Source organism: Melospiza georgiana, chromosome 14, assembly GCF_028018845.1.
Source record: "Melospiza georgiana isolate bMelGeo1 chromosome 14, bMelGeo1.pri, whole genome shotgun sequence".
Lineage (NCBI taxonomy): Eukaryota > Metazoa > Chordata > Aves > Passeriformes > Passerellidae > Melospiza > Melospiza georgiana.
In genome coordinates this window covers 13,057,043-13,077,535 of record NC_080443.1, presented here as the reverse complement: position 1 = coordinate 13,077,535, position 20,493 = coordinate 13,057,043, and the positions used below count along the sequence as shown (strand labels likewise).

At 45.2% G+C, this 20,493-nt stretch overlaps 1 protein-coding gene across 2 annotated transcripts in view; it reads left to right on the top strand.

The window, feature by feature from the left end:
• Nucleotides 1-10,815, top strand: part of CBFB (core-binding factor subunit beta) — a 37,709-nt gene extending 26,894 nt beyond the window's left edge. For both annotated transcript variants that reach the window (XM_058034077.1, XM_058034078.1), the window contains exon 6: nucleotides 8,511-10,815. In XM_058034077.1, coding sequence (XP_057890060.1) covers nucleotides 8,511-8,579 — 69 coding nt within the window. In that variant the 3' untranslated portion in view covers nucleotides 8,580-10,815. The remainder of the gene's footprint in view (nucleotides 1-8,510) is intronic.
• The last annotated feature ends 9,678 nt before the right edge of the window (nucleotides 10,816-20,493 follow it).

Here is a 20,493-nt window from a genome sequence, read left to right as displayed (position 1 = left end):
AAGTGTTCTCAGAAATTACTGTGAAGTTGCTGTCTAGACGTGAATTTCCAGGAAGAGCTTTTTGCTTGTTTTTCAGTCTTCTAACATAGTGGCATGATGCAAAAATATGTTACACTGTCCAGAATGGCTTGGGGAGATTTAAGCATCCCCAAGTTGGTGAAATTATAATTTATTGGAAGCAATGGCCCATGTTCAGTGCGGAACAGCCACAAGCAGGTGCCTCCTGACAGCTCTTTGCTGGAGGAGGTGGCACAAAGGGATGGATTTTCAAGGGGTAGGTGAAGAGAAGAGACCCTCTGGTGTGTTGCTGTGTGCAGGTGGGGGTATTTTGTACAAACTGTAATTTCAGATTTGCAGGGATCTGTGTGAGTACAGTTTGTCCAGCTGTGCTCTCCAGAGCTTGGCTGAGGATGTCCCCATGGCTTTCCTTGGGGATGGGTTGGATCTGTTCTCAGTCTTCCAATGTAATTTCTTCAACCAGTATTTTTGAAATGTCATATTTTTCTACTTTGTGTTCCTTTCCTATGTTGCTGCCATGCTCTTTATTTTAGCAACACTGAGTAAAGAGACAGAGTGGTTTGCTCTCCCTAAAACAGTCTAGTCTAGCAATCTGTCTGTTTGTGGTCTTGTGCTAAATATAAATTACATTAATGGCTAAGCAGAGACATTTTGGGAAACTGCATGAAATTCCCATTTTAAAAACCTTCATTTTGCTGAAAAAAAACCGCTGTTTTGGAACTTGTTTTTCTTTCAGAAGCAATCCCTCTCAATACAAAGCACCAAAAACACCCACCAACCCCACCCTTTAAAGAGTGCTGGAGTAAAAATTTACCTAAATTTTAAATTCTGTGGCCTGCCCTAGGTTTTTACATATTATTCTTGTTTGTTGGGAATTACCAGTTGAAATGGGCAAGATACATTTCATTTAATTTTGCTGAAGTTGGGAACTCTTAAAAAACAAACAGGATTTTGTTACATGTAAACAGTTTAGAGTTGAAAGAAAATAAAGTAGTAGGACTGACTTTCATGTTCTTCCCAAGGTTCTAGACACTGAAATTATTCTCCTTTTCTTAATTTTTTCTAAGATGAAACTGCTGGTGTAAATAAATGCTCTAACTAATTATATTTTTCTCAAATACAACTGGCTTCAGAAGAAAGTGTATAGTATTACAATAAGTATGTGGGGACTTTTTTGTTTTTAATTTTGGCTCGGGGTTTTTTACTGAAAATTTTCTCATCAGATTTTAAAGGGGGTTTTTTCCTTATTAATCTGGAATTAATTTAATTAGTGTTTATTGTATGTACTCTCCAAACTGATGATGATAGAAAAATAGTATAACATTTAACCCAGGTTTTTGGATATGAAAGAAACCCAAACCGTTGATTTTTCATATGCAGTGGGCAGTGTAGACTTGGTATGTGCTTGTACACAAGCATAAATAATTTGTTTAGATGCAGGGTGGGAACAGCACAACTTGGGAAGAGGTGTTTGGGTGGGAGTGTGTTGCCTGAAGAGGTTCTGCAGTGCCAGTCCAGGACAAGAAGGCCAGTTAAGTTATGACTGGTTTGCTTCACAAGAACTTAAATAGCTGGTGCTTGTGCAAAAGTGCTATAGAATGCATAGATCAGAAAAACAATTTGTGCTGTACAGAATCAATGCTGACTGTGGGACAGAGGAGATCAATCTTGCAAATCAGGGAATTCTGTAATATAAGCGTCTTCTTTCAGTCAATGAAGGTTAGAAAGGGGCTGAGCAACAGAGGAATACTGTCTGGAGGCAATCAATATTAATTATAAATTTATAACCTTTAGACCAGCTTTCAAACAGTGCTTTCTAAAAGAGACCACTTTAAGCTTTTTTCCCTTGGAAAAGAAGTTTTAATAAGAAAGTAAAAATTTCTGTCCCTACTCAGAACTCTTCAGAGCTCCTATTCCTGCTGTGCTCTTTCCTTCCTTGGCTTGCAGTGACCTTGGTCCAGTTTGGGGCAGCAGAATCATTACCTTCATAATAGCTTTTAAACAAAGATGCAACCATTGCAAAGATTTCAGGTGAGGGGGTGCCGGGGGGTCAGGAAGCAGCTGTGCTGCTTGGCCTGGTCATGCTCTGCAGGTAACACAGTTCATGTGTGTTTTCAGTCTGTTCCTAGGAAATAGATAGTGGTTTGAAATGAAGTCTTGATGGAGGTAAGTGCTGAATAACTCTTATCAATGGCCTTTGTCAGGAAAATTTTTTTATTTTGACTTTCAGTGAGCTTGAAAGACAATCAGAATGGAAGTAGGAATAAAAAAGAGCATTGGGTATAGAATTCATGGCATTAATAGTTCTACAGTTACTTCAGTCCAACATCCAGATCTCTTGCCAAGTTTGAGGGCCTGTTTTCCATTATTTGCATAATTTAAGTGGTGCTTGACATTATAATTAAGATCAAGGCTACTCCTTCCCAGGTTCAATGAAAAGGAGAGCTGATAGCAAAATGAATGTTATGGGCAGCCAACAAAGCAACTGCAGAGACTGGATCCAGGCCATGAAGTCTGAAGCTGATAGCTGTGCCTGCTAGGAATGTGGTAAAGATCATATCCCCTCTGGCTGCCAGTGGCTCAGGGATGCAGTGTGTAGTGGTGCTGCTGTGGCTCAAGTTCTGAGAAATGCAGATTGAGAGTCTGTGCAGGGCCCCCAGAGACTGGGGAGCACATGGGCTGCTTCATCAAGCTGTGACCAGAGGAGTTCTGTGATGTGTAAGTTGACATTCTCACTGTGCTGTAGGGCCCCAGCTTTGCTGAGTTTCTCCTGCCCTCTGTCCAGTGAAGGTTACTGGGGGCAGGGCCAGCATTGTGAGCCATGCTCACATCTCTGTGGGAGAGATTATTAACCAGCAACTCAAAGTTTTCAGTTCATTGCTGTGGGTCTGCCTCAGACACCAGGACTAATGTGAAGGTGTGCTTGGGTGTAACTGGTCATTTTTCTGAGTATTGCTCTCTATTTCAGGGCTGGGTTTTGGGTTTTTTTTTTCATTTGGGTGGTTTTTATCCTGTGGTTGTATACTTTTCTAAAAAGTATCTGCAAAGTATTCTCAGTTTTGGTTGGTTGGGGGTTTTTTTTTATCCCTTTTCAGGAGGCTGGCAGTCCTAAGAGAATCCAAATGTTCACTGTTTAGTTTTTCATAGCATAGCCTGATTTTTCACTTATTTAGTAAATTATAGATGGCAGATGCCAAGGCACATAATGCATTTACTCTGTCTGTTTCAACAGGACAGAGCTGCCAGAATCCAATTAAAGAATTGCAGTGGAGTTGTCCATGGAGAGACTTTATTTTGGCTATTCTTTTTGTGACAGCCCTTCATCAAATTAGCTTCCTCTTCTTCACCAGTGTCCCAAGTTGTATATGCAGTGGATATGGTTGTATTTGTCATTTCACTGTGTGGCATTCAGAGGTCCCAGTTTTCCCTGCTGCTGTTTTTTAAGTGATTCATAGAAAGGGAGGGGCCATCTTCTCTGTCCATCCTTACTAAATTTGCTTCCAACTTTCTCAGTTCTGCTTTCTCAGAGCTATCATGTAACCCACACAGTGGGACTGCATTATCTTTTCCTGATGAGCTCATGTGGTAAGAGGAATTGGTTTCCTTAGGTATGTTTGAGGCCTCAGAACATGCACAGGAAGGGGCTGGTTAGAGATGCTTTCCTAAAGTCAGTTTAAGGAGTTTTGTTAGTACAGATGGAAGCACAATAGGCTGCAGCATTGAGTGGCTGGAGGAGGAAGATGTGTTCTGACTGTCTTGGCTGCTGGAGGAACTGCTTATGTGCCACCTTCCTTATTGCCCATCTGTTTTTCCGTTGTGCCCCAGTAACAGATGTAAAGCCTCCAATGTGGTTCTTGTTCAGAAAAGTAAATGATAAAACTTAGTGATTTAATGATTCCAAGCTATCTAGTTTATAGAGAAGAAAAGCAATATGATACAGATATGATACTGCATCTTACTCTTGCTAAGACTTTATGTCTATTCCCCTTAGCCTGTGTTTAGGCTTGAGAAAAGCTCAGACATCAGAGGTTAAAGAGAGCAGAGGTGTAAGAAGTACTGTAGGACACGCTTTTTATGTTTGTTTACTCTCAAAATGCTTTTGTAGTAACTCTGCTCTTTTTTGTCAGTCACTACCCCCATGGTACCAGCATTATGAGTTCAGCATGAATCAGTCTAGAGTAGCATTTGAGAGGAGGCTTTGAAATGGTTTTTTGCCAGGTACATCCCTGCAATTCTTTCAGTTGGTCATCACACCCTCTCCAGGGTTAGAGGTTTTCAATGGCTTGTGGCCAGATACAATTCCTTCTGTGCAGCACAAGATTTGCATGGCTTCGTGTTCTGAAAGCTGAGTGCTAAGTATTTTTCAGTGTTGAAACTCCTGATGTGTCCATCAGGTTAACTCTTCTGTTCCTGGATATTTACAAGAGAATTGGCAATGTTGGTTAAAATACATTCTTTTTTAGGATAATTACAACTCTGGTGGGATCTGTGTATTAATTACCAGTTTCTCACAAGCAAATATTTGTTATCCTTTCACTAAATAACAGATGAAGAACATGTGAAGTAGTGCTCCTTCAAACTTAAAATCAATGTTTGACTGAAAAAATGAAATACACAGAGAAAAGATGAATAACTGCTGTTTTCTCATGGCTCATTAAGCATGACTCATAGCAGTGTATTCCATTTCCCAATGGCAAAGATAGATGCATCTTTCTTAATTGAAGCAAGTCTCCTTAATCCTTGAGAAGCTGAGCCCATTATTCACTGAGAGTAATACTGCTGCTTTTGTGTGGCAGCAAAAGGTATGCATTTCAAAAATTACAGCAAAAATTGCAATTTAGAGGATTGATTAGCTTTGCTGGGGAGTATAGGACCCCCCCAGTGGTGAGAAGTCTGGAGATTGCTGGTTTACATCTATAAAAGGGAAGTTCAGCTTCCTGTAACAGTCTGAGAAGTAGCAGATACTACCCCACTTGTGTAGGGCACTCGTGTGATAGTCACACCACTCCTACAAGGGAGTGTTAAGGACCTCGTGGCATTTCTTATGGAAGTTTTATTTTGCCAATTGTCAGTGAACAAAAATAGCACCCAGTGCTTCTTGCTGCACAATGTGCTTCCTGTCTTTGTACAAAGTGATTTTTCTAGTCTTTACCAAGCATCTTTTAATTTTTGTATTTTTCTTTCAGCATGTGAAGCCCAGTTGTAGTTGCTGTGTTGTGCCCTGGCAGAATGGCTGTGACTGCTAGAACAAGGCTGCTTCACACATTTGTCTTTTTGCTCAGTAGTAGTACAAGGAAAGGAGGCTGCCTGAGTCAGAGCTGTCATTCCAACATGTTGCAGTTGCTTGTGTAAATTCCCACTTACTGAATTGCAAAATTGCACCTTTATCCATATACACTGTTGTAAGATATTGTAATGACTGGTTTTGGTATATTTGAGGGTCATTTGTCATGCCTTTTGCATATCACTTGAAAGGGCAAATCTGGCAGTTGTTCACTAGTGGCTTCTGCAAACTCTACAAGTAGCAATGAGGTCACGAATCATGCAAATTCCTTCATATGCTTTGAAAGAAAGGACCACTTTAAGCAAAGCATAAATGCAACCATATGCTCATATCTTGGAGCCTTCACTGAAATTTGACAATAAAATTGCTGTGCATATGATTTGTTTTCTGAAGAAGAAACACTGTTGTTTTAAAAGCAGTATTATAGCAGCAATTAACTTGCTGGTCTTTTCTAGTTAAGTATAAAAATGTTTATCGAGTGCAAAATTGGTAGAAGTAAGATTTTGGTAATTGTTAAAGACAGAGCATGTCTTTGTTTCCTTTTAGAAGAAAGAGGCAGCAGTAAAACCAGAAGAAATCTTGTTACAGTCTGTTCAATAGAAGGATATGCAAAGTAGAGCTGTTGCTGTTTTGTTAATCTTGGTACAACTCTTAAATTAGCCTGGAAGTATCTATTGAGACTTGATGAACAACCATTTCATATGAAGAAAATATTTACAGCACAGTTGACTTTTCTGTTGAAGGGAAAAGGAAGTGTGGGGTTTCCTTCAGTGATTTTGATAGTCAAAGCTGAATGATTTGGCTTTTGGAAATAATGTAAAAAGCTTAATTAAATGCCATCTTCTAACACTGTGTATCTCTACAAAGAGGCCAGTGTGCAGAAGTTGTTTCAAGGGCCTCAAGGAATACACCCCTAAGCACTTACAGTCATCAGTGCTGTGTGGTGATTAGAGCAGTTTGCTTTAACGTGATTCCTCAGAAAGATTACTGAGAAATCTGTGGGTTTGTGCACCAGCACTGGTGTTGGTTCTCACCTTCAGATTTCTTCTGCAAGCAGGAGAAGCAGATTGTTCCTTCAGAGTACAACTAGTGCAGATAGAGCAAAAAGATTGGCTCACTCTTAATTACCTAAAGTACAGCCAACACTGAATACATAAATGTAGTAGGTAGCAATTGTGATATTTAAGTTAGTGGAGGTGTTTCCAAAGCAATATGGCAGTGTGGCCACTAAGAAGAGTGCAGGAGAGGATTGTCTGCTCTGGAAACTTGCTGATTACTAAAGGGATTTATTGAATGAACTCCATGTGCATCAGAAAGGGACCATTGCTCATGAAAGGGAAATGTAGTTTAAATTGGCTTTTAAATAGGAGAAGGAAGCAGCAGTTCTCTGTCTGGGTGCAGCTAACCTAGTGCACTGGGAGCATACAATTAGGCAGACAAGAAGAATGGTAGATAAGGGGGGGAAGAAGTGAACAAAGAAAGGTCTGAGTTGGGAAAGGTGGTGTCAGCAGTGCATGCCAGAGGGTCTGGGGAGAGCAGGCTGTGCTTGCTCACCCTTTGGAATGGGAGTGCAGCAGCAGCACCTGGTGAGCTGGGGCAGCTGCTGGGCAGTGGGGAGGCCTCCTCTCTGTCAGTAACTGGGGCTCAGGAGAGCCCAGGGAGCCCCCAAAGCAGCACCTGTGCCCCTGTTAGTCACAGCTCTGTGGGATGGTGCCAACATGGTCACTGCTTGAAGGGTATTGCAGTGGCACAATGCCTATGTTAAGGCTGTTCCCCAACCTTTCAGGAACATAGGAAAAGTCTTTCAGAACAGGGAAGTTGTCACTGGTTTGCATTTTTTAAAGCCCTGAATATGGCAGGTTATTGCAGCTGATGGAATAAAGCCTGACTAGTGACACCTTCCACCAGCTGGGAATGTGGCCTGGGACTGTTTGTGACATGTGGCACTTACAGGCCACGGTGCCAGCTATTCACTCTATAAACTTAAATAAAAGTGCTGCTACTAAAATGTCTTAAGAACCAGCTAGCATGTATTAGATGTTCTCACAGTCAAAGTATGGTTTTAAAATTTGAAGGAAATAAATGTTTTAAAGTATTTATGTGCAGCATTTGTGTGTGCTGTACCAGTGTACAGGTGGAGAAAATAGATAGCAGTGTCTTTTACTGTGGCTGAACGTTCTTAATTACCTCTTTACAATGTCATTAACTCAAACTGTTTAACACAATAATTTATTTCAAGGAGAACTTACATTACTTTTGTTTTAATACAGGGGTACAGTCATGTGTCAGTTTTCTCAGTTTGTTAACTTTGCAGGTGCACTGAAGAAGAAAGCAGTAAAACATGAGGTGTTAAAATGTGTGTCCATCTATGGATTAAATTGTGCTCATTACTATAAGTCTCTTGATTCTAGAAGATGCTGAATAAATGTTTCCCTCATAAAATTATCTGGAAATGATGTGATGTATTCTAGCTCACATTGTAGCCTTTCTCCCCAAAGCTGACAGGAAAGGTTAACAGAAGGGAATTTCACAGGAAGGAAAATTATTTTTGGAAGAAGAGACACAAAATTGTTCCCTAACTATTGTGGGAGTCTCTGGCTGGTTGCTGAAGCAATGTTTGAAGCCTGGCAGTGTGAGTGTGCACGTGTGTGAGCACGAGCACACAGTCCCTGCTGGGGAGGCACAGCAGGCTCTGAGCCCCCCAGGGACAGGGGCTGCCAGACCCACTGCCCTCCTGAGAGCCTGGGGGGCAAACTGAACTGGGGGGAAAGAATTATTTTGATGTTAAAAAGTATTGCTTTGCTCACTGCTGGAATTGTAAAATTTCTTTACAATTAACATTGCTATCTCTACATAAATATTGAACTTTCCTGATCATCATTTAGCATTCTGCTGCTTTCCATATCTTAATGCTGGCATTAAGATCGCAGCCCTTACCCTCTGCTGGTTAGTGCAGACTTTTTAAAGTGCATTTTAAGTTATTGATGCAATTTGATATTTTTCATAATTTCTATTTAAACTGAAGTTGCATCATCTTTCTTGAGCTCATCTGCTGTAAGAGTTGCCTTAAGCTACAGGATTGCTTTTGTTACTTTTTGTGTTGTTCGTTTAACTTGTATTGTTTATGGTCTTATTTGTGTTAATATACTGAGTAAGAGAGCTGATAATTTCCTGGTTGCTGATGCTCAGAGTGTGTTTGTCCATGCAGGCAAGAAGACAGCAAGACCCTAGTCCTGGCTCCAACCTGGGCAGCGGCGATGATCTCAAACTGCGTTAACCAGCGGCAGCGGCGTCCCCGGCTCTGCACACGTGCATTGCTTCTACTTGGCAAAGGATTGAATAAAAGACCAGAAACTGTGAGAACTGGGTATATTATGGTCTGTTTCCTGACCTGCGGCAGTCAGAGTCACCAGAACTGCCATGGTTTGCACTATGTTTATGTTACAATACCTGCATTTCCCATTTTAAGCATGTAGCCAGTGGCAATTCAAAATTTTGTTTTTCTATGCAAACTTATTTTTGTTGGCACTATTTTAGTGAAATGGAAACTTATGCAGCTATAAAACCATTTTTCTCAACTGTAATAAAAATTGTCACTTAAAAATAGGTCAAGATATTACAGATTTAGAACAACTTTTGGTTTTGTTTTTGGTTTTTTTTTGTTTGGTTTTTTTTTTTTTTTTTTTGAAACTGCTGGAAGCCAATGCATTCCAAGCTTAATTTTTTAATATGGGCTTTTGGAACTTTGATTGTCCTTATTGTGTTCCTGCTTTATTTTAGATAATGCATTCTTATCTTTCTTTCAGTTTTCTTTTTTCTAAATTTGCAAGACCTTATTAAAACTGCTGACATTATTTTGCATTATTTCCAAGCTAAACCCAGTGAATCAGAGCTGTTGGAATCAGTTTTCAAACCTTGTGGGTTTGTAAACATTACAGTTGCAGTATTCGTTTAACTGCTAACAATTCATTGGTTCCACTTTTAAAATTATAAAAATCTTAAAATGTATATCCTCTTGCATTAATGCATTCTACCCCATTATCTGTCTCAGATTTTATTCTGTTCCAAGTGAGTTTGGGTGGCTGTTATACCCTGTATATAGTGCTTTACTGAAACTCAGAGGAAGTCGCAGGCTGGCTTCTGTTTTATTCAGGGATTTTTTTAACTCGTTCTTCAAAGGGATACTGCAACTCCACAATCAGATTCAACAGCATTTAAACTGGGAACAAAAGTGATCAGCTGCCAAGGTGATATATATGAAATCATGTTTAAGATAACTGCTTTAAGTATATTTTATATCTTAGGCTTTTTGTAAAGTTGTGCTGAATGGTGAAAAGCTGAGATGAGCTTGTGTGCAGGAGCCTCATACTGCACATAGGCCCCTTCTATTAAATCTTATGCAAATTAAGACTGTTGCAGTATATATTGCATTTTCTAACAGGGTAAGATTTGGGATGAATTAATGTATGAATTAATCTTGTTTCATTTGGGGTGATGGTGAATGGACTTACTCCAAAGATTTCATTGCATCCAATATTTGAAGAAAATTTATTAGAAATGTGATGTCATTTGGCTTTGTTAAAATGTGGTGCTTCCTGTACAGCCTGATTGATTAAAATGTCACTTAAATACCTTTTTAAAATAAGGGATCTGAATCCAGTATTTTAAGAATTATTTTAAAGATAGAAACTCAATATGGTTAGAAGAGTTAAATCTTAATTAAATTCTATTATTAAGACAATTATACATTCCTCATTAATGGCAAAACAATTGATGCAAAAGAGGTCTTGCAAAAATGTAAGATGTCAATGTGAAGGAAGGAGAATCTTTGTATGTTAATAATATGAATATTTAACATTCACTTAAAAATGTCATTAACTGTAAACTGTGAGAATGTCATCAAATAGAAATATTTTGATACTTCAATTTAAATGTGATTCACCTGAAAGATAATCTTTTTCACTCTGTGGCCACATTCTTCTTGCTCTTCTTCCCCCAAAGAAATAATTTTTCTAAAGTGTTTCTGCAAAGAGTTATTTAAGGGACACACGCATGCATCTGCACGCATCCCTGGCCTTGGATCTTCTCTGCCATCTGTGTATTTTTGATGGAATAGTCTGAAGATTTATTTTAAAGGGTTTTCCTAACGTTTCAGACAGTGGTTTTAAACCATAAGTACACAGGAAATGACGCTATCAGATATTAACGTTGCTATCTCTGTGTAAATACTGAACTTTCCCTATCATCATTTAGCATTCTGCTGCTTTCCATATCTTAATGCTGGCATTAAGATCACAGCCCTTACCCTCTGCTGGTTAGTGCAGACTTTTTAAAGTGCATTTTAAGTTATTGATGCAATTTGATATTTTTCATAATTTCTATTTAAACTGAAGTTGCATCATCTTTCTTGAGCTCATCTCCTGTAAGAGTTGCCTTAAGCTACAGGATTGCTTTTGCTACTTTTTGTGTTGTATGTTTAACTTTCATAATAAACTTCTGTGTAGTGAAAACAAGGTGCTGTAAGTTTGTTTGACTCCCTGGTAATCCCTGCTGACATATTTTGTTTAGGTGGAAGGCTGCCTTGGTGTCTGTGGCTAAAGCAGTGGTGACATCCAGTGGTCACTTATTTAACTGACCCCTCTGCTCTGTTCAGCTGCTGTCTGGGAGCAGCCTTTAATAGAAGGGTCTGCACTGGAGAAAATGTGGATTTTGCTGCCCTAAAACTCTTGTTTCTTAAAACTGATATGCCCTTCTTACTCTGAAAGTGTGGATCTGCTCCAGGGGCCCCAAGCACGGGGCTGTGTGAGCTTACAGAGTGCTGTTTGTGGGCACATTGTGAGAGCAGCCACCAAACCTTGTTAATTGTGCTGCTTTGGGTGAGGGGGGAACAGGGGGATTACATGTGTCAGTGCAGGAAATGTGGTAAAGTTCTGTGGGGAAAATATGAATGTTGTATGCTACACCTGAAAACCTTCTGGAGCTGCTAAAATTCTAGATGGTGTAACTTCAAATAGCTAACACTGACTGACTGACAGTGCTAAGTCCTGAAATCAGACAGAGGATTGCTTGTTTCATAACAATGCTTTAGGAATATTTACAATCAAAAGGATAAGAAGTAACCTTATTTGAGACTTTTCCCACCTGGCTGTGAACAGACCAGAGAGCACCAAAGAAAAGCAGCACTGCTGTGACCTGTGGCTTTCCTGGAGATGTTCTGCAGTGTGAAAGGGAGGTAGCTTTAGAAAAGGCAAACAGCAAACCACATTGCTCTGCTTCTCTTGCAGAGGGCAGATGGTGTTTGCCAGCCCTGCTGTCCAGGCAGTGTTTTAAAGGCATCTGCAAACAGCTGTTCAAAAGCCATTGGGTAATTTGTCCATTTACCTGCAGGCTGATGGAAGGTTCACTTTTCTACCCAAGGCACATCACAAGTGGCTGAGTCCAGTACTTGTCCAGCCTTTTCTTGGCTGAAGGTGGAGGACAGAGGCACTTTGTCCTCTGGCTCTTCCTAGATGGAATTTGCCTCTCAAGTGTGTCAAGCAAAGGGAATCTGAAAATCTCCCTGCATGAGGCACATACAGCAGAAAGGAATTTTAAAAGCATCACAACCCAGTGCCTTAACTAGCATGGCTTAGGGATGGCTGTCCTTGATGTGGGAGTGAGACACCACTGGAAATGCTGGAACTTACTGGAATTGAGAAGGATGTCAGGACCTGGAGCCCAACCACAGCAGGTGAGGTATGGTCACTTCCAGCTGGGATTTTTAACCTCCTGCTCCTACATGACATCTTCTAAGAACAGAGTATTAACTGTTTCTCAGAATTCTTAACCAATTCTCAACCAATAATTTGGGTTGAAAGGGAGCTCATCTCGTTCCAACCTCCCACTAGACCATGTTGCTCAGAACCCCGTCCAATTTGGCTTTGAATGCTTCCAGGGATGGGGCATCCACAGCTGCTCTGGGCAGTTTGAAGGCATTTCCCCTTGTCCTGCCAGCCCATCCCTTGTCAAAAGTCTCTCTCCAGCCTCTTTGCTTACTGGGATGGCTCTGAGGTCTCCCGGAGCCTTCTCCAGGCTGAACTCCTGTCTACAGAGGAGAGGTGCTCCGGCCCTCAGAGCTTCTTTGTGGTCTCCTCTGGGCTCTAGCAGGTCCATGTCCTTTTGTCAAGGACCCCGGGGCTGGAGGCAGCATTGCAGGTGGGGTTCTCTGTGTTTAGTCCGTTTACTGAAGTCCTCAAAATGTGGATAAGCAGGTTTCCTAGTTTCTCTGGAGGGAAACAGCAGCTGTCCTGGGCTCATGCTCCCCTTTCTGAAAGCTGAAAACTGAGAAAATGAACTGTGAGTGAAAACAGCAGCTTTTCTGTTCCTGCAGACCTCTGCTGGTTTGTCTAATAACCAGCCTTGTTCAGGTAAGAGCTGGGAAGTTGGATGAAGCTGTGGTTTGAGAGAGCTCCACAACTGCATGGCCTGGGATGACCTTGGCAGGATTTCTATATATTTTTTTTTGGTTTCCTGTTAGTTCAGGACTCCAGTCTGTCATAGATGTATTAAAGAATCCATCCTGTCTGCACAGAACTAGGACCAGTTTCTGTGAAGTTGCATTATTTTGTTACTACATTTCCAATGCAAATAAGAGAATGACAGAAATGGCTTCAAGGATGGGAATTGCAGTGAGAACTTAGAGCAGAGTGAACATTTGCATGGGCAACATTTCTCATAGCTCATTTGCCTGACATCCTGTCTTCACACTGCCACCAAATGTAAATCCCAGGCCATGCATATTCATCAACTGCTGCAGCTCAGAGCTGCTCTGGGTTTAAGTAACTATTAAATAGGTTTCTCAATTACAGGTTGAGATAAGTGAATTTTCAGAGTTGCCTTGGGCTCATTTCTTAAAGCTCAGGAGTGAGAGGAGGGGAAAGTAGCACAGGAGAGTTGAGTGCTGCCTCTCTGGTGCTGTCACGTGGCACAGTGGATAGCTGGGGAAAGCAGTGGGAAACCAGAACACTTCTTGCTCAGTTTTGTGCCTCTCCCTGGGCCTGGTCCACAGCTTACCACAGCTGGGGAGACTTCTGCCCAGTCTTTGTTGCTTCCTACAACTCTTCTGAGATGTAACTGTTTTCTACCCCGTTGACCTGATGATGGGGTCTTGGAGAACCCCAGAATGGATTTTCCTGGGTCTCCACTTTCTTGTGTTCCACAGGCTGTGATTCTCTGCTTTTCATGGGAACTGGTGGCTTTGCTGTTGGAATCCATAAAGTTAGAGGGTTTTTAGGAAATGGTTAAAAAAGTATGTAGACCTTAGACTGGAGTTCTGTTAGCATTGCAGAAACAATAGAAAAGTTTCCCATGCAAGCAGAAAAGTTTCCCAAGCAGCAGACGTGACAAATAACAATAGGCCTCTGTAGAATTGGCTTTAGGATGGCAACAAGGTTATTTAATGTATATCTTTAGAAGGTTAGCATGAATAGAGCCCTGTTCTTTGTCTCCTATGAACTAGTCTTTGTTTTAACTATCATTGTGTGTGTTTTGTGGGATTGGATGGAATGCTTGTCAATATGTGGTTTTCTGTGTGTGATTGGCTGAGATCTGGACTGAGATGATTTTGTGTCTTTCTATATTATCCCACCCTCGAGAGACATTTTGTGTAGATCAGTGAGCTGTTAACATCATGTCTTGATTGTTTTGAGACTGATGTGCTGGAAATAAAAGCAAAAATCTCTTCACTGGTCTGGTTCCAATGCTGTCCATATCTGGACGTTTTGCCGTGGCATAGTGGGTTCCTTTTTTAAGACGTGGGTTCCTGACACAATTGGACTTATCTACCCTTCCCCCGCAATATTTGCCACCTTTCCCCCTTTGCAATCTTCTTTCTTTCCTGGAGCAGGTCATGAGTTTTACTTGAAAAGAGACAGACCTTCTAGGGATGGAGCACAATTTACACCTGAAAGCTCTGGCTTTTTCAGCTGTTACCCACTGGCTTGCTGGGAGAACGTGTCCCTCTGAGCCTTTCCCACCTGCATGTCCAATCCTTTCAGCTTTTGTTATTCATACCTCACAGAACCCCAGCACAGTCTAGGCATAGAGAAACAGCAGTGTAAGGAACCAAAGCTCTGTCTGTGGGATTCACTTGTCCCTGATCACTCCCCATGTGACTGCTGCTGAAGCAGATGACTGGGGTGGTTCTGCTGCCACTGCAGGATTTTGGAAGAATTTCAGGGCTTTGGTCCCTCACAGCAGCGTTTCACAGGGGCAGTGACATCCTGATGAAACCCCAGGAGCTCTGAGCTTGGAGGAGAGCAGAGAGGTTGGTGGGGAGAATGTGGGTTTGCTGCTGGATTGCAAGCACAGCTGGGGGGTGACAACTCTTACTAGAAGACAATTCTTAATAAAGAGGCAGCTCTACCCAGAAACACCAGACTTGCCATCACCTGAGGGCCAGGAAGGCTGCTGAGTATCTCACTTTCCTGAATGATGTGCCACCTGCCCAGAGGAAGCACCAGGTTCCCTCCCACCCCACCAAGAACAGCCTGTCCTTCACTCCAGCCCCTGCACGGGGCAGCACCACAGTGAGGCACCTGCTCTGGAGGTGAGAAACTGCAACACCTTCCAGCACCATCCAGCTCCTCACTGCCCTTCCCCAGCTGCCCCAGTCAACCCGAGGGTGGCCACCAGCCTGCAGACACCTGGGCAGCCTGTCCATGGAGCCAGGAGCCTGTGCCCACAGCTGCTGTGGCCCAGGAGGATGAGGATGGCTGGGGATGCTCAGACCTGTGTGTGATCCAGGTCACAGAATCATACAATGCTCAGGGCTGCAAGAAATCTTAGCGAGCATTCGGTCCACCCCGTGTGATGGACAGGGAACCTTCTAGGTCATTTGCTCTGGCTGTGTTTGAGGTCTGGCACCCAGGGCAAGGAGGGAAGGGAGGGCCAGGCAGAGCTGCAAGCACAGCCTGTGTCTGAGCTGCCCAGTGATTTCCTCCTGCTCAGGTCAGGGCTGCAAGCACAGCCTGTCCCTGTCCCTGAGCTGCCCAGTGATTTCCTCCTGCTCAGGTCAGGGCTGCAAGCACAGCCTGTCCCTGAGCTGCCCAGTGATTTCCCCCTGCTCAGGTCAGGGCTGCTGCTGAGGAACCCCCAGACACTTCCCTGGCAGCGACAGCCCCGGCCCAGAGCCCCTTGGCGGCTGCTCCCACACAGATGAGAGGACATATCCTCTTTTTGGTTCTGCTTTCAGTTCTGCTCTGCAGAGCGCATCTGGCGTGTGACTGCCGGGGCCTGGGGCCGGTGGTCCCGGTGGCTGCGTGACTTTCTGAAACCACCAGCCCCAGCAAGGAGCCTCAGCACCAGCTCCTGCAAACCCTCTCCACGTCCACAGCTCTGCCTCGGGGCAGGATGTGCCACAGGACCACGGGCACTGCCCTGGGAGGAGGCTCAGGGAGCATCTCTGCAGCTGGCTCTGTCCACCACAGCCCGTGAGTAACACCCGAGTCACACCCTCACTGCTCTTCACCAGAAGTCAGGGACAAAATGGGCACAGATCTTCAGGGGCTCTGAGAGGGCCCTGCAGCTCTGACTCATCTCCTTTTAAATGACAAAACCCCAAGCACCAGGGCTGGAGCAGGCTGGTGTAGGGGCTGACTCCCCTCCCTCCTCCTCATACCATGCCCCATGGCCCTTTCTCATCATCAGCTGTGACAATCAAACATCCCTCTTGGAAATATACCTGGAGGTGAAACTGAGCCCAGGTGAAAGCCCTGCTACATGTGCAGCACCTCTGGATCCATAAACCATTGTATTAAGTGGTTTGAGAATTCTGTAGAATCCCCAGATCCATCTTTTACCTTTTTTTTTTTTTCCCATAAAACCTCTCCTTTAAATATTTTTTTTTTTTTACAGAATCCCTGTGCTTTTCCCCAGGGTAAATTTCCCCACCAGTTTTCAACGTGTGATTAAAACCCCAAGTACTGGGCTGGGCAGCAGCTGAAGGCAGGATGCTGCGGCCAGAGGCTCCTGGAAGGACTGACGGTCCCTCGCAGCAGCTGCTGAGGCCGCTGGCTCTGTGCCGAGCCACCCGGGCAGGAGTGGTGCCCATCCCCGGTGCCCATCTCCTGTGCCCATGCCCGGTGCCCATTCCCTTTGCCCATTCCCTGTGCCCATCCCCGGTGTCCATCCCCAGTGCCCATCTCCAGTGTCGATGCCCGGTGCCCATCCCCGGTGCCCATTCCCTGTGCCCATCCCCGGTGCCCATCTCCTGTGCCTATCTCCTGTGCCCATGCCCGGTGCCCATTCCCTGTGCCCATCCCCGGTGCCCACTCCGGTGCCCACCCCGGTGCCCATCCCCGGTGCCCCGGTCCCGCCCTAGCCCGGCTGCGCACCCTGCCCGCGCCTGGCGGAGACAGAAACCAGCGCATCTGTTTCTAATGAAGCCGAAGCCAGTTTAGCTCCAGCCCTGCACGAATCCGAGCTTTTGAAACAGATCTGGAGTTCTGTGAAATGCGCATGCAGCGCTGCCCTGGGGGGATGCAGGGGAGCCGCTGCCTGTGCTGAGCAGCCCCTCCCGAGGCCAGCCTGAGCTGCAGCTCCCTTTCCTTCTCGGGAATGCTCCCTGCCCATCCATCTCAGCCCCTGGCCTGTGAAATGCCCCGTGTGGTGGGGCGGGAGCTGTGCTGCTGCCTGGTCGGTGTTTAAGGTGTTTTATCTCATCAGCACCCTCGGGTGAGCGCTGGCACCTCCCGTTCCTGCCCATCTCCAGACGCCAAGCACGGTGCAGAAGCTCTCCTGAATTTCCATCCAAATCTGGGATGTGAGGAGTGATGCTGGCGATCCCCGCGGTGCTGGCTGAGCACAAGCTGTACCTTGCCCTGCTCCCCACAGCCCGTGCCAGGCACACATCACCTCCCTACCCCTGGCCAAGCACGGAATCACCTCCAAAATCTTGATTGCGGCTGTGCTGCACGGCCCAGCACGCAGCAGGGAGGAGGATGCTGGCCTGGGGCTGCCCAGGGAGGCTCCGGACAGGGCTCGGGACAGGCTGGAGGCTGGGTGGGCCCGGTGGAAAAGGCACCTTGTGCCCCTCAGCCCTGCACGGCAGCTCCTCGCAGCACCAAAATTTCTGGTTTCGAGCGCAAAATTTCTGAGTCCTGTGCATCCCGCCCGTGTCAGCCTCCGGAGGGGGCAGGGGGACTGAAAACCACCCAGAATGGGTAGGGCAGGGCAGGCTTAGCCCAGCGAGGACGGGAAAAGCGCTGAGCAAGGGAAGGATGGAGCAGGGGTTCTCCTTGGGAAGGTTCGGGTTCGGTGCTGCAGCAGCCCCTGCCTGCCCAGGAACCCCGGCCTGGCACTGCCCAGCTCCAAACCCTTGGCTGTGGGAAATATCCCCCCGAGGAGGTGGGATAATCCCCCCTCGGAGAGTGCAAGGCTCCCTCTTGGAGCTGCCAGCCCCGTCTGGATCCATTCCCGAGTGCCAACCCAGCGCGGGGCAGCTGGAAAAGCACTTCCAATACATCAGAGCAACTTCAGAGCTTTACAGTGAATATCTTTTGTCCAGCTGAATCAGCGCTGCCAAGGCTGGGATCTGTTTCCAGGCCGTTTTTCCAGCAGCCACGGGCAGGTTTCCCTGCAGGAATGTGTGCTGCTCTGGGATCCATCGGGAGAGGGCAGCTCGCCTCCGCCTGACAGCAGCGCTTGTCCCTCCTGGTGCCCTCTGCAATTTTCTGCTTGCTTTTCACCAGCTGGGTTGAGAAGCCCAGCTCTCCTCAGCCAACACCTCCCTGCAGACATGTAGGATTTAGAAAAAAAAAAACAACCCTCAAGTTTACAAAATTCTGAAAAATTTTAGAACAAAAGGGTAAAAATCCGATTTTTACTGATTTAGGGATTCATTAATCCCCTATAGCTGCTGATCTCACCCCAAGGCTTTGGTAGAAGCATCTCTGATGGATGCACCCACTGCCATTCATTCAGTCAGAAACATTAACAACAGAGCCAGACTTCACAAATTGATTTTGGTTTTCAGAAAGCTGCGCATTGCTTCCTGAGCCCTGGAGCTGAATTTCCCAAGAAGTACTCCATGATCTGGAGAGTAAAAAGGGTAATTTTATCCTTTTAAAATGTAAGTTTTGCCTGTCACAAGCAGTTGCCAAAATGATGGTGCTTTGCCCAATCTGCCCCAAAAGTGGCAGACTTGGCAGTGCCCAGCCCTTCTCCCCTTAGCCTGGGGTTTGGGTTGGTGTATGAAAATGGGTGTTAGTGGAGAGGCACACTCAGAAATAATTCCTTTTTTTCTGCCATTGTATTTGGCCTTTACTCTCCTTGATGAATTGGGCTTGTACTCGTGATGCTCTCCTACAAAGGAGGCTGAATCTTTGTGAGTGAAAGCTCAGAGCATTGCATCCCCCAGTTTGCAGCACTGGGCGTTCAAAGGGCATCACCAAACACAGGAATGAGGTGGAGAAGGGTTTCTGCAAAGCCCAGCTGCTCTGCAGCCTCCTGCTTTCCACCAGCACCTCAGCCTGAGGGCTGCACTGCCATGGACCTGCTCCAAAGCAGGTGCTGTGTTTGTATTCTTTAAATGAATGAGGCATGCAAAGCTTCTAGCTGCATATTTATTCTCTCAAGTACATTCCTTATGGGTGTCACAATATGAACTTACATATAAAAACACACAAATACTGTATATATACAAATATATATATATATTTCATACATCTACAGTGAGCTGGAGAGGGGCAAGTGGCTCATAAGGATTAGCTCTGCTCCCAGGAGAGGAAAGGCTAATTTCTGGTTTTGAGCCAATGAAGATGTGTCAGAGGGCTGGAGTGAAGGGGAAGCATTGGCAGCACCTCTCTGCTTTTCAGCATATTAAGATGTCACCATGCTTGGATTAAAAAAAAAAAAAAAAAAAAAAAAAAGCAAGCAAGGCATGAATAATAAATAGACAACATGCAGCTGACTTCAAGGGAAAACTAATTTCCCTGGGGCTTGCTCCACTCCATATACATTAAAATCTCACCTGCTTTGACAGCTCTGTGACCTGAAGAGAGATGCTGAGAAATTGGTGTTCAGAGCAGAGCCTGGCCAGGGTCCTGCTCCCAAACATGTCTGGGATTTCTTTTCAATGCTTTCATCCCCCCTGCCAGCCATGGCTTGCTCTGCCTGTGGAAGGAGCCACAGCGCAAACCTAGCTGAAATAGCTGAAATTATGTTTGACAATTAAAAAAAAATAATATGCAGCCCTCAAATTTCTGTCGGGCAGCCTGAAGGGTATCCTGCTTTCCTGATGTTTTCTGTCCTGCTGTGGGACAGTCCATGTGATGGGGCTGCCATCACCTTGCTGCAGACCTTGCTGGGACATGGTGGGCACAGGGATGGGATGTGGGGCCAGGGTAGGATTGCTACTACCTTCAAATAAATATGGAAAAAATGCATCTCCCCCCACTCTGCTCCCCTTTGGAACCTCAGCCTGCCAGCAGCAGGAGTTGCAGCTGTTTCCACACCCTCTGCACCCTCTTGAACTTCCATCTCTGGTGCTGTCCTACTCCAGAAGAGCTGTCGCTGTGTGAGCATGGCACGGGTCTATGTTCTTGATTTTTCTCTTTGAGTTCTTTGCTTATTTGGGCAATGCTTGACCTGGTGCCTTTTATCTTGGATCCAGTTTCCACCATAGAAAGGAGGGCTGCTCTGATGTGTGTTGTCCCAGGTGGTGGCACATCCTCCTCGTTCTGGGGATGTTTCTGGCACTGGGGGCTTTGGGTGTAACCAGAGCAGGTTCCTGTGCTGAGCCCCCTCCCAAGGGAAATGGGGCTGTTCCTGGGCTCAGCACTCTTGGGTGGCACTATTTGTTTGCTCAGACAGCACAGCAAAGCCACTGACCTCGTTACTCCTCTCTTCCTCCTCACTGAGTCACTCCCGAGCTCATTCCGAACTTTGCTCGTGCCACTGACTAATTTATCCCTAGCACTTCTTTCCTGCACTCTGACCTTTCAACTGGAAGAGCGGGCTGGCCGTGGGCAGTAGTTTGGGTGGGTTATTTTGTTTTGGATCCCGAGGTTATCCGGGTGTGTCTGGGGCTGTAGGCTGAGCCCCATCTGCCGACAGTGCCATGGCGGGACTCGAACCCGAGTCTCCCGCTCTTCAAGCCGACTCCTTCCCCTCTCGCCCACGGCTGGGGGGCGGGGCTCACCCCGGCCCCACCC